Raw genomic sequence first — 14,882 nt, forward strand, 5'->3', positions numbered from 1 at the left:
ACTTCTCTGTCACTCAGAGGGACATTATCAGACCTGCTTTGCTGACTGGCTTTTACATCATGCCCCAGGAGCTCGCTCTCAACTTGGAACAACTGCTTTTAGTTTTAGTGCCACTGACTCCCGGAACAAATTACAGCACTTTCTTAAACTCGTGCCTCTTGGACGATCTAGAAATCTGGTTTAAAACCTGCAAAGTTCCTCTAGTATCTGCTTTGTGCAGACGCTTTGCTGCTTGCTCCTGCCTCTGCTTGCATATTTCTGCTGATAATCTTGCTTTCCCTCTGAGAGAAACTATGAGCAACGGCTCTGGATACTTATAAATCACTGGACTATACATTTTTTATAGGCATAGTAGGCTATTGCCATTCTTCAAAATTATTCTGCGTGAGCGTGGCCTACAAATAGCTCAAGCCTGTCAAAGTGACTGTAGCTAAAGCTAATTAGCAGCAAGATGCCTCCCTTCTCCATGGAGGACTACTACAAACTCCTTCAGAAGATTGCAGTTCTGGAAACCAAAATTTACCGGTTGGAAGTAAACATGGAAGTGAACAGATCTTGTGGAAATGACACCACTTTAGGACTGAGAGCAATTCTAAAATTAAAAAACTACAGAGAAAGCTAACGACTGGGCGCCAAACTCTGATTGTGGGTGACTCTGCTGTAAAAGATATCAAAAGCAGTAAAAACACCAAAATACTCTGTTATCCCAAAGACATGGTGTCTGACTTAGTGCAAAGAATCCCAGATATCGTAGCAGCACACCCAACTATTAAGAACATTATACTGCACATAGGGTCAAATGATGTTGTAAAGCAAGAGTCTGAAGTGCTGAATCGTGAGTTTATGGATCTGCTGAACACAGTCAGCTCCATAAATGCAAAGGTGTTTATCAGTGGCCCTATACCGCCAGTCAGAAGAGGAGCTGAGAGATTCAGCAGACAGCTGGCACCGAACAGATGGCTTTCAACTGCATGTACCGACCATTCTCTGCAGTTCATTGACAATTTTAACATTTTCTGGGACCGCAGACATCTTTTTAAAGCAGACGGACTCTTCCTTAACAAGCCAGGAGTAAAGCTGTTAACCTCTAGCCTACTTTACTTTCTGCGCCACACATCTACTCCCTCGGCCAAGGGCACGAGACAAGATAAATCAACACAAACAAAACAAGAGGACGACACAACAAAGTGCGGCAGTGATCCACCACAGCCCCCACCTGAGCAAAGATTTGACCATGGGAGACCACAGAGCGGAGAAAAGAAATCTCAACCCCCCCTTTCACCTGTCCAACACTCCTCAAACCCCCTTATCAACCCCGACGAGGACCCATCGCCCTCCCCATTCCATAGGAGACCAAAGAGCGGAGATGAGAAATCTCAACCCCCATTCTCACCCGTCCAACACTACTCAAACTCCTTTAACAACCACTACGCCTTTGAGGACGCCTTTGAGGATGCGTCGCTCTCCCCTCTTTCCCCCATCCCCATGTTGGAGTTCACTGACCAGATGAAGCAGCTGGTGAATGCTGGAACTAAGTATGCCCCCCTTCCTTCTCCCATCATTCGCCCCCGGCCAAAAGTAAAATGCCAGGCACCTCTGCCCCCTCAAGAGCAGCAGCTAACTCCTTCTCCCCAAACTGATAAGAATGCGTGTATGCAAAATGCAGCAAGCGTTAACTGATATGGGCCGGGTCCAGGCTGCATGCCTAGTAGCACTCATGACTCTTTCCAAGACAAGCCTGGGCCCTGCATATTAGATTCTTCCACAATTTATGTTGTGATAGGTAATAGAAAAAGAATAACGAATAAGCACTTAACAGCAAACTTTGCAAACTTAGCATCCATTCCTCGTCAGCCACAGTCAGTCACAAAAAATGAAAGCACACTAACACTAGCCCTACTAAACGTCAGGTTTTTGGCAGGAAAATCATTTTAAATCAATGATTTTATTATTAAGCACAATCTTGATTTCATGTTTTTAACTGAAACCTGGTTGGACCATAATAACAGTGCTGCTGTTCTCATTGAGTCAGCCCCCCCTAACTTCAGTTGTATGAATGAGAATAGAGTGAATAAGAAAGGAGGTGGAGTCGCCATTTTGTTTAATGACTCATTCCAATGTACGCAATTATCTTATGGAAATTTTGCTTCTTTTGAATATGTGGCTCTTCAGCTAAGATCCTCCCCTCAAGCTATACTTATAAATATCTACAGGCCACCTAAATACTGTGCAAACTTCTTTGACGATTTTAATGAACTGCTGTCTACAATCTGTATTAACTTTGACCGTGTAATTATTGCTGGTGATTTTAACATTCATGTTGACAACCCCAGGACCGAGGGACCAAAGAACTGTGTTGTGTTTTTGAGAGCTATGACTGACTCAGCATGTGACACAGCCCACGCACAATAAGGGGCACACACTGGACTTGATTATCTCCAAGGGTCTAAACATTTCCAAGGTTGTGGTGACTGATGTTGCTCTCTCTGATCATTCCTGTGTTTTCTTTACGGCACTATCTCGGTGCCCAAAAGTTTTCAAACAAAGTTAATCAGAAAACGGTATATCACTGAAAACACCAGTAAATCATTCATTCAGCTTTTCTCCTCCACACCCACCCTCTCAGGGGTCTCAGTCACTGAGCTTGTAGATAATTTTAACTGTAAAATTACAAATGTTATTGATGCTATTGCTCCCACTAAGGTCAAAGCTGTCTCTGGTAAGAAAAAATCTCCATGGAGAAATTTTATAGTGGTGAGAACAGAAAAAAGAGAGTGTCGAAAAGCTGAACGCAGTTGGCGAAAATCTAATCTCCAGGTCCACTATAACATCTATAAGAGAGACTTCGCATTTATAATTTGGAACTAAGGAATGCAAGGCGGTCCTTTTTCTCTGACATTATCGCCAGAAACCATAATAATTCACGTGCTTTGTTTGCTACTGTCGATAGATTAACAAATCCTCCAGTACCAGTAGCATCTGAACTATTGTCTACCAAGGCTTGCAATAACTTTGCCTCCTTCTTCACAGACAAAATTCAGAAAATTAGACAAACAGTCAGTGCTTCCAGTACAGGATATGTGTTGTCACAGTGTTCACACAAAACAAAATCAAATATGACACAATTTCATACGATCAACCATAACAACCTGGAAGACATTATACAACACCTGAAAACCTCCTCCTGTTGCCTTGATATTCTACCAACAGGTGTTTTCAAAAATGTTTCGAATTGTTTGGCTTCTGATCTTCTACAGATTGTAAACACATCTCTACTCTCAGGTATCTTTCCACAGGCCCTAAAAACTGCAGTCATCAAGCCAATCCTAAAAATGAACAATCTAGACACGTCACTAATGAGCAACTATAGGCCGATATCAAACCTTCCATTTTTAAGCAAAATCATATAAAAAGCGTTTTTTCAACAACTCAACCTTTTCTTATCACTAAACAACAGTTTTGATGCCTTCCAGTCGGGTTTTCGACCACACCACAGCACTGAGACGGCTCTCGTTAAAGTTTTTAATGACATCCACTTAAACACAGATAGTGGCAAAGTTTCAGTCTTAGTATTACTTGATCTCAGTGCTGCATTTGATACAGTCGACCACGACATATTACTTGACCGATTGGAAAACTGGGTTGGTCTTTCTGGCTCAGTACTAAAGTGGTTTGAATCCTATTTAAAGAATAAGGACTACTTTGTGTCTATAGGTAATTATACATCTGAGCATACAAATATGACGTGCGGAGTTCCCCAAGGCTCAGTTCTGGGGCCTCTTCTGTTCAACATCTACATGCTTCCACTGGCTCAGATTATGGAAAACAACAAAATAAGTTACCATAGTTATGCGGATGACACACAAATTTACATAACCTTATCGTCAGGGAATTATAGCCCAATACAACAACTGAATATGTGCATTGAACAAATTAACGACTGGATGTGCCATAACATTTCTTAAATTAAATGAAGAAAAAACTGAGGTGGTTGTTTTTGGAGCAAAAGAGGAACGATTAAAGGTCAGCACTCAGCTTCAAACGAAAATGTTAAAAACAACAGACAAAGCCAGAAATCTTGGTGTAGTCATGGACTCAGACCTGAATTTTAAAAGCCACATTAAGACAATTACAAAATCAGCCTATTATCACCTTAAAATATATCAAGGGTTAAATGACTTATGTCTCAGCAGGATTTGGAAAAACTTGTCCATGCTTTTATCTTCAGTACACTTGACTACTGTAACGGTGTCTTTACAGGTCTCCCTAAAAAATCAATCAGACAGCTGCAGCTGATTCAGAATGCTGCTGCCCGAGTCCTCACTAAGACCAAGAAAGTGGATCACATCACTCCAGTACTGCGGTCTCTACACTGGCTTCCAGTGCCTCAAAGACTTGATTTCAAAATACTTTTGCTGGTTTATAAATCACTAAATGGTTTAGGGCCAAAATAAATTTCTGATCTGCTACTACACTATGACCCACCCAGACCTCTCAGGTCATCTGGGACAGGTCTACTTGTTGTCCCCAGAGTCAGAACTAAACAGGGGGAAGCAGCGTTCAGTTTTTATGCTCCACATATCTGGAACAAACTCCCAGAAAACTGCAGGTCCACCGCTACTCTCACTTCTTTTAAATCCAGGCTGAAGACCTATCTTTTTAATGTTGCCTTTCTTTAAATAACCTATTTTTAACTGCTCTTTCTTTAAAATTCTTATACTGCACTGTACATTTTATTCTTGTCTTTTAATGATTTTAAATTGTTTTAAATTGTTTTCTAATTGCTCTTTACATTTTATCTTTTGTCTTTTAATGCTTTGAAATTGTTTTTAATTGTTTTGTAACTGTTTTTTAATGTTTCATGTAAAGCACTTTGAATTACCTTGTTGCTGAAATGTGCTATACAAATAAAGTTGCCTTGCCTTGCCTAGTATCTGCTTTACATTGTTGTACTTTCTTTTGCATCCTTATTATCCTAATTCATTTATCAAATCATTTTCCAATTCAGAATGTTTTAATGTCTTTCTATATTTGTGTTGTTTGTAATCTGACTCGATGACATTGAAAATGAGGGTTGAAAAAGGTTGAATGAATGAATGAATGAATGATCTTGTTTCACTCACCCGCCTACTTTGCAGCCATTGTACTATACATGACACAAAGAAGTCAAATTTGCCCAGAGGCAACGCAGCCCTGTGTGACGCATTCTCATGAACTGGTTCTCATGATATTGTACAAAAAGTTATGTGCAACAATTCATATGAAATCCTATGAAAATACTGGTCTTCGCAGTTACGTTTAGCCGAGAAAAGGTGACTGTGAGCCGGGTACAGAGCTCAGTGAGGGGACGGTTGCTTCAGCAGTTGAGTTTAACCGAGGAAAGGTGAGCATCATGCTGCGATGACAGTTAAGTTTAGGCACCAAAACAACTAGTTATGATTAGAAAAATAGATCATGGTTTGGGTTAACCCTCGTGTTGTCCTCTGGTCAGATTTGACCCGTTTTCAAAAAGTTTCTATATCAGAAATTTTGGAGTTTCTTTCAACCAAATTGTGAAAGAAAATAACATGGATGGTTCTGTACAACGCTCTTCACAAGTAAAATAAAGGATCAGTTCACTACCTTCATTGAATTTGGGTGTTTTATAGCAATTGGAGAAAAAAATGATAAAAGAAGGTTGAAAAAAGTGACAAAAACATTGGGAAAAGTGACGAAAGTGTTGAAAAAGACAACCAAAACGATGAAAAACTAAAAGTGGCACGGTCAGCAGCAGCCAATGTGTTATGGACAGCAATAAATACTTGGAATACACACAGTACGAATTACAGTGCTTTACGTTTCGGAGCTATATGTACGAATGGTTCACGAGAACAGAGACCTGAGTGACGAGACTGTTTTTTAAACAGGTCCTCTGAAAACCAATTATGACACTTTCTCGGACACAGTTCTCGGAATAAAAACGACAAAACGCGTTCTTGTAATCGGAATATATTTGTCAGATCTGATGCCCCCTAGTGGCAGGACGAGATCTTTTGTCACCACGTTCCAAAATCGTCACAAATCCATGCTATAAAACAGTTCAGACACAAGCTTTCATCCCAAGCAATTTGCAATGTGCCTCTTATTCGCCCATTCAGACACCGGGGACAGTGAGCCACCACATGAAAAACACTATTCCCAAACAACTCCGAAATGAAGATGTATTCTATAATTAGTCTTTATGTTGTTGAAATCAGGAGGGATAATAAAGGCAATCTGTGCTAAATGTCCTCTCAGGATGATATCAAATGAGATTTGTTCCACATCGAAAAGCACCCCCAGAGTAAGTTTAAAACAAAATAACTAAACATAAACCTTTTACAATTTATAACACCACAGCGCAAAGACATTCTCAGGGATAAATGACTGAGGACTCCACTGCAAATTTTATATAAATCAATTGAAAGGGTAAAACAAACCTGCATTATTGATTTTCACGTTGACAGTGAGGACTGTTTTCACAAACCCATCTCAAAAGAAAAGAGGAGAACAGTAAACGGTAACACCTTCTCACAAGGGCGTAGGTATCATTTTAACATGGGGGGGGGGGCACATTGTAACTGGGGGGAACTGGGGGATCCTCCCCAGAAAATTGTACACGTCAAACACTTCATTTCCTGCATTCTGGTGAATTATTATGCAAAAATGTGTGCCTTTCCAGCATTCATTCATGGCGCAATGTCTTTAAGTATTATTTAGTATAATTATTCTCTTGTATAGTTACACTTTCTGCATATTCAAAACTATAACTATTATTTTTTTACCTTTTTGTGGTTGTCTTATACATTCAGATGAGGGGGACAGATCTACCTCTTGTAAATATTGGTTACCCAACAAACTTGTTCCATCACACTTGAGCCATGAATGATAATTATGTGGCTGCTTCTCATTATTCTTGATAAATAGTGCAAACAACCAACGGCAAGCTTAGTTGTTTCCCATGGCAACAGCTACAGACGGTGATGATGAAGGGCAGTGACATCTATTAGACACATGATCACTAAATGAGACCTTCTACAGTTGCTTATCACAAAAGGGAGGAAAAAAACGAAAAATGCCATTGCTAAAATTCTCCGAAAGCAAATCACCATGTTTGGAGCCGAGATAACTTACAACCAACAACTAACAGCACAACTGATTTTACAGGAGGAGAGCGCCTAACCTCTCTGCCTCTGTAAATGTCTTTAAGGGGCTCCGGGAAATCTCAAAAAAAAGATTCAGCCCAGAATGACATCACAGGACAACCAATAAAACCTCAAAATGTGTCCACAAAAGGGTGTAACTTTTGGTTCAACATTGGGGGGGAGTGGGGGGATGTTTTGAGATCTCCACTTTTGAGCATAATTGAAATTTTCGGCATAACAAACACTTCATTTCCTGAATTTTTCTGCAACAATTGTTTGCCTTTCCTGCATCAAGCTATAGTGCAAATGTCTTTATTTATGTAAAGGAAATTATAATAGGGTTTTTGGGGGTTGCGCTGGACAGTTTTAATTATTGGGGGGCTGTAACCCCTGTAAATTACGCCTATGACTGGATAATTGGACATTTTCCAAGCTTTATCACAGCAGTTTTATACCGCAGTTTTACAGAACCAAGGAGCCCCTTTTATTTCCCCCGGTTCAACCTAAAGTCTCGGCGCTCTCCATGGTGCTGAACCCGAGCAGCCATAGAGGTGCCCAGGCGCTCTCCATGGTCCGGACTCTGCATCGTCAACGCAGATACAGTCGGCGACATTCTCTATCTTTCCGAACGGATTTCTGTTCTGATTTTAGGCGGCACGGTACGGTGCCTCAGTGGTTAGCACTTCTGCCCCCACAGCAAGTTGGCACAGCAGAGTTCGATTCCCCCAGTCCGGGCAGGGGGCCTTTACCAGTGGAGTTTGCATGTTCTCACTGTCTTTTGTGTGGGTTTTCCTCCGGGGTGCTCCGGTTTTTCTCACACCATAAAGACATGCATTGTAGGTAAACTAGGACTACCGTTGACAAATTAGCCGTCTTGCTAACACTATAGCGCATTTACAGAGATCTCAATTAGCGTGCATTGTCCTAATACAATAAATACATCTTAAATGACTGTCACTTCTGAATTCGCACGCATTTGTTCCAGATAGTCTTTGGCAGAGCAGTTTTTTTTTTAATTGAGTAGAAAACGAGGAGACAAGTAAAGAAACAAAACAAAAAAACACTCAAAAGCTCTGTGAAGATAGCAGAGCAAACACTCCGTGAGGTGTGTATTAACCAAGCTTTTCCTGACCTGTATCCGGAGGATGCCGCCCGGACCGTCCACTGTGTCGGGCGAGTTGTCGAACACTCGGTCCCGGTACAAAGACCACAGCCCGACGTTGGGGAGGAAAAGAAGAGCCGCTATGAGCAGCCCGGCGAACTGCAGCAGCCTCTTCTCCTTCCGCCTCATCTCTCCGGGAGAAAGCGTGTGAAGCAGCGGCGGTGGAAACTAGCGAAACCCCCGACTTCCAGGCTTTTCCGAGCGGAGACAACTTTCACTCTGACTGACTGGCGGGGAGGGGGGGGACTGCTTTCAAGCTAGCTGAAATACCCCCCAACGGACGCCACGTCCGGTCATGACTTTCATAATAAAAGCCCTCACACTCATAAGTTGCTCTGACTTTTCTTTTTTTGTGATTAATGAGTTTTATTTTTAACAACATACAAAACATACAACTCGCGACATGAACAACCCCTCCCCCCCACCTCTTCTTCATCAGCACCCATCCAGACCATTGAACAAAATAGTAACAATATAGACAATAGACCATTGCTCTGACTTTTCTAAATCAGAATCAGAATCAGTTTTATTGGCCAAGTATACTTACATACACAATGAATTTGACTTCGGTAAGTGTTAACTCTCTATACATTCAACAAATAGACATGTGGTAGTAAACATTCAGTAGACAGATAGAATATAGACACATAATGTACAATAGAGACAACAATATACATAAAGGGAAATATCAACAGAATATACAAAAATACAAATATCCAAATAAGACATAATATCAAGAGAAGTACACATGGAGTGGGAATGTAAAGTGCAAAATGTAATAGTGCAAAGTAGTGTGCAAGATGCATAGTGGAATGATACGTTTTTAATGTGTAGAAAAGTGAGTGAGTGGCCAAAGTGGGGCTGACCCCACTTATCCGCAGTTCAGTAGAGTGATGGCGGTGGGAAAGAAGCTGTTCTTATGTCTGGTTGTTTTTTTGCGCAGGGATCTGTAGCGCCAGCCAGAGGGGAGGAGGTTAAAGAGTGTGTGTGCAATTCAAAAACCTAAACAGGCAAAAAATAGTCATTATCAATCAATCAATGAACATTGATTTATACCGCCCTTTACAGCAACCTGCAGGTATCCAAAGTGCTTTACATCAAGGACAACCTAACATACCATAAAAAGAATAAAACATAGAATACAGTAAAATCAGAAAAGGTTACATAAAAACAGGTGCAGGAGAGGGAAAATATCACACCGCTACTATGTATTCAAAGCCACTTTAAAGAAATACGTTTTGAGTTTTTATGTTCCCTGTAAAACTGCGTCTGTGGTAAATTGTAAAACACCAGGAGAGAAATTTGACATTTTTTAAAAGCCTGCCTTTTCCAATTCCACAATTAACAATTCACAACATGCTTATGAAATGACATACACATGTGCATATAAAATGTCCAACAGTTAGTTTTTCCTTTCTTTGCATTCATAATATCACATCATAGTTAATTCCACATTTTGTTAAATAAAATGTTGTATTTTGTTGCCTGAATGCAAAGCAAATAATCTTGGTGTTTTCACAGTCCACCAGTGTTCATCTGGGTTATAAGAAGCAGGCGGTCAAATAAAACGTAAAACAAAAAAAGAAATCCTTAAATATAAGACCAAAGATACAAACAAATGCATGTGGTTCTGGCAAAAAAATTCTGATAATTGTTAAGGATTGGAAAACATCAAATCCACCATGTTTCATAAACTGGCTACATGAACTTGTTTCAGTGACCCACCTGGAGAAACTGCAGACTAAGTATTGAAAACATCAGCGTGAATGGGAAGAATCCCGGGGCCCCTTTTTGCAATATCTGGACCCAATTTGATTCTACTTTTAGTTATGCATGTAATTATACACGGATTTTGTCTATGCAGGTCTTTGTTTGGTTTTTGTATGCATACTACTGGACATCTTAAGGTTTTGGTTTGAGATGAAATGGGCATACTAGTAACTTCTCCCCGTGTGTGTGTGTGTGTGTGTGTGTGTGTGTGTGTGTGCGAATGCACGCGTGTATGCGAATATGCTTGTTTGTTTCGTCTGTATTTTGTGTGTTGATTTTTATATTTTTTTCCTCCATATTTTTTCAAGAAACGTCAATTAAAGCAATCTTTAAAAAAAAAGATACAAATCAATGCATGTCAATACTCAGTGTGCACAGCTAATAGCTACCTTAGTTTGAGAATACATTACTCACCACCAAAGATATATATGACTCACCACAACCACTGTAAATCAAAGTAAATCTGAAGTAAAGTTACAAGCTAAATTCATGTAGACTTCTGGACGTCATAGATGTACAACTACATAATGAAAGAACACACAACACAGCCAGCAGCTTGTGAGCACGGCTATGACCAAAATGTCGGATAGAACCCAAAACTGTGGCTTGATGCTGTGACAGACAATACCCCAAAATTATACAGTGTGAACACACTCCTGTGCATGATTATGTGTGTAATTAGGCTGTGGGAAGTCTTTCTATCTTACAATTTTGAAGGGTTGATACAATTATTTCGGTTTCTGCACAGCTCCAATCCTATCTCAACTGTGGCACTCCTCTGAAGGCAGAACTTAGATTTTATTATACTTATTGTATCTAAATTTCATCTAAGCCCCCCTAAAAATTATAACTGTGACTTATATTGTGTCAGGTTTAGTTCCATCATAGTGTTAAAAGTGTCAAAAAAATGTTAGCTGACATTGTTCAGTAGCTAGCTCAGCGATTATCAGAAAATGAAATTACTGATTTAGCAGGGGGGGTTAACACTAACAAGGCACTGTATCAATGTCACATTCTCATTAGGGGCTGAGCCCCCCTAAAGGGCTGATCCTAGAATCGCCCCTGCTGCTGACATATTTCCTGTTCCCCCTCTCTGGCAAATAACGCAATTGATGCTTTTGTTTTGAAGGTTGAATCACCTAACTTCCTGTGGTTTTCTGAATCTCTCTATCAAGCTTGATGCAGGTCATCATTTTGAAAGTTGACTTGTGTTTGACAATCTATGTTTTTATAATTTATTGTTTGCTTAACCTGAAAAACTGTCACTTATGTCCCGCTGTGTTAACATCTTTATATACCAGTTAGATAAAGGTAGGCCTAAGAAAACAAAGCCGGTAAGTAAATATTCGGGCTCTAGACTCATACAAAATATGGCTGATCAACATCATTTGGCAACAAAAAGGAAGAAAAATCTGGGAATATGAATTGGCAATGCAACAGCTCAGGAGGCAGACACCGTCTTTACATTTGAGAGTCAGCTTAAAACTCTCCTCTTTGTTAAAGCTTACAGTTAGGGCTGACTCAGATTTGCCTTCTTCTTCTTCTTCTTCTTCATCTTCTTCTAGGATTCCGGGAGTGTAGATGCTGCTAAGCGTATACTTCCTTTACGTACAGTCCTGTATCATGCAGGAATTAGACTATAGCCACGATGTTCCACATCTGGGATTGCTCCGGTGCCGCTGGAAATTCTGCCGGATGTCCTTCTTCTCGGCTGGATGTCCGTTACCTTCCACGTTCTTTGTGTTGGCGTTCTAAACTCCGGTGGATTTGTGAGGACTATGGTTAACTGCTCCTCAGATCTCTGCAGGGTAAATCCAGACAGCTAGCTAGACTATCTGTCCAATCTGAGTTTTCTGCTGCACGACTAAAACAACCTTTAAATGTACACATGTTCCACCAAAACAAGTTCCTTCCCGAGGCTATTTAGAGGCACTGTTGCTCCCCAAGGCACTTAGGGCCGCCCATGACGATTGTGATTGGTTTAAAGAAATGCCAATAAACCAGAGCAGGTTTTTCTCCCATCCCGGAATGCTGTGTGGACTAGCCAGACCCTCCTCCGCAGCGCTGATCTGACAATGCGGCTCGATGGTGTTTTAAGCGCCCAACTTCGACTTCAAGGCACCTAACCCTAACCCTAACCATTGCCTAATCCTAGTGCCTTCCAGGCAGCGCTGCCTTGAAACGTTGAATTTCGTCATAAATTGAAAAACTGCCTTGGATATCAGTTGATGTTTCTCACTGTGTTACTGTTTATCGTGCTGCTTTCCAGTGTGTGTCACTGTCTGCATCCCACCGTCTCGTTATACATGTGTTCACTCCTTTCCTTTTTGTGTCTCAATAGAATCTGATCATTTTTGTAAAATCTTTCTCGACCCCCCCCCCCTCCACTGCCTCCTTTTTCTTCTGCAATTACTCTCAAGGCTGCACTTGCAGACGGAGACAGTGAATACAATTACTGCAATTAAGTGCATTGTCACTGTGCTCCACTCTTCTTACATAATTAACACCAGCCGTGCTTGACTCTAGACTCTGAATCCGAGCTTTTGCTAAATGTTATTCCAGCTGAAAGCCGCGCAGAAGAAGCAAAGCGGGTGCTCGGCAGAGAAAATGTTTTTTTCACCAAATAACGTCATCATCGACTTCAACACCTGCACATGTCTGCACAGCTGCAGTGCCCTTGAGCAACACACCGCTCATGGTCTCAGTGGGCCAGTGCCCTACTACCAGTACAGTATATATATTCTCCCACATGCACCAATAACTGAATCAAAAACTAAACACCTGCATAATAATAACACCTTTATTTATAAAGCGCTTTTGAAAAACAAGTGAAAGGGGCGTTACATTCATTTTTAAATGGGCAAATTGCTAAGAAAAAATAAGACAAACAAACAAATAGTAACATTAATGGAATGCCTAAAAAAGTGAGTTTTTAAAAGAGACTTAACCCTTGTGTTGTTTCCCGTCGACCTTATACTTGTTGTCCTTCCGGGTCAAAATTGCTTTTTCCTGACGTTTTTGTAGCTTTTTAAAAACATTTTTGTCACAATTTTTTAATTTAAAGTCAATAAACCTCATTCTCAATCTCATTTTGAGGGACTACTAGTTAAGATCAGAGGATGCTGACTGCATCACAGACTGGTTTATGTTAAAGTTTAATCAGGATACTGTTTTGAAACCATTTAAAAAAAAAATTAAAATGCAAAAAAAATTGAATAAAACACTCAACATTCAATGAAAGAAATCATTCATTTGATACAATTTTCAAACAACGTACATCCAAACATCCTTGTTACTTTTGGGCAATTTATTGTTACGATTAGGGAAAAGGTGGACCCACAACAGGGCAGTGGTGAGCTGAAGGATTTAATCAAACAAAAAGGAGGCAAAAATGGTACCAAAAACCATTGAGGAACCAAAAGACCGGGCATCCAAAAATAAACTGGCACACCGAGACAAAGGGGTTAAACTGTAAAAAAAAAAAAAAATTCTCTTGTAAACCAGCAACACAAGTGCACTACCGCCACCTACCCGACTACAGTGTGTAGCAGTGGTTCACTTCATTATTCATCATAGACAGACATATTTCCAAAGGATAGAAAAAACACTATTTATTACTTCACATAATTCTAAATGTACTGAAATGAGGCCACATTCTGCTTTATGATGACTCATGCACAAGTGTGCAATGTATTTCCTTAATAAGCATAATTTTGGCGCCTTAAAATAGAGCCTTTCATTCACTCGTGGGCAAACTCTCACACACACTCACACACACACACACACACACACACACACACACACACATAAATTATAATGTACCTTACAAAATGTGCTGTCATATTTATTTTTTCATATGTCAGTATTTCATTGTGTTCCTCTAACGAGTCTGTTTATTTGACCTGTGTGAGCAGAGTTTTTCATTCAGACAGAACGATGCTTCAGTAATTGCTTATCAGGGGAGTCACGGCGCGGCCGCTTTGGAATGGGCTCCGCTAATGGCTTTCAAACGCAGAAGAGTCAATCAGGAATCTGCCATCAGAGGATATTAATACTGCCGATTGCTCTGCTTTGATGCTCTCAGAATTACCTGGAATTTTCTTTTCTTCCCCAACCTCTTTCAAATCCACAATGAGCCCGCGACACGAGCAGGAGGGGCTGTAAAGCGCAAATCCCCGCCACATTCAGAGGTTGCAGGGTTCATGCATAATTCATGCGAGGAAGACGCCGAACAGATTGAATTGTCACAACTCAGGCTGGTACAGATGGAGAAAACAAGAGAGGAAAGAGCTGTTTTCTCTCTCTCTCTCTCTCTCTCTTCCTCTGAGTGTCCAGATCAGGAACAGAAAGAGCAGGATTAGCAGAGTGAGAGACTCCCAACACATCCCGGGTTCAAGTCCACTCTGTTAAACAATGATGCTAATCTTCAGTCGACCCCACACTCATTCTTTCTACTCTGTATGTGCGAGCCTGTCAGATACAAGGGTTAGAAGGGATTAGGGAGATGCTTGACTGGTTTAGAAATGAGGATTTGTTCGTCTTGTGTGTTAGGTTACAGGGAAGAGGCAACTCGTCTGCCACTTGAAACAATAGTGAGTCACGGGCCAGTTTGAGGTCAAGAAGAGGAGGTCAGCATTAACGCTCAGTGGCAGCTGTGAAGTGAGTGAAAAAAAGTTTACAAATGCCAAGTGAAAAGTCAAAAATGAACTGAGCGATCCAAACCGAATTATATTTTGGGCGACGCGTTTTCATGAACAGGTTTGTATGACACCGCCGACGCGACCGCC

The 14,882-nt window shown here is 40.7% G+C and overlaps 1 protein-coding gene across 1 annotated transcript in view; it reads right to left on the reverse strand.

Annotated features, from left to right (window-relative positions):
- Nucleotides 1-8,544, reverse strand: part of LOC120575643 (polypeptide N-acetylgalactosaminyltransferase 10-like) — a 109,744-nt gene extending 101,200 nt beyond the window's left edge. The window contains exon 1 of the mRNA XM_039826458.1: nt 8,296-8,544. Coding sequence (XP_039682392.1) covers nt 8,296-8,454 — 159 coding nt within the window. The 5' untranslated portion in view covers nt 8,455-8,544. The remainder of the gene's footprint in view (nt 1-8,295) is intronic.
- Between the last annotated feature and the right edge of the window lie 6,338 nt (nt 8,545-14,882).

The sequence above is a fragment of the Perca fluviatilis genome, chromosome 16 (assembly GCF_010015445.1).
Source record: "Perca fluviatilis chromosome 16, GENO_Pfluv_1.0, whole genome shotgun sequence".
Classification (NCBI taxonomy): Eukaryota; Metazoa; Chordata; class Actinopteri; order Perciformes; family Percidae; genus Perca; species Perca fluviatilis.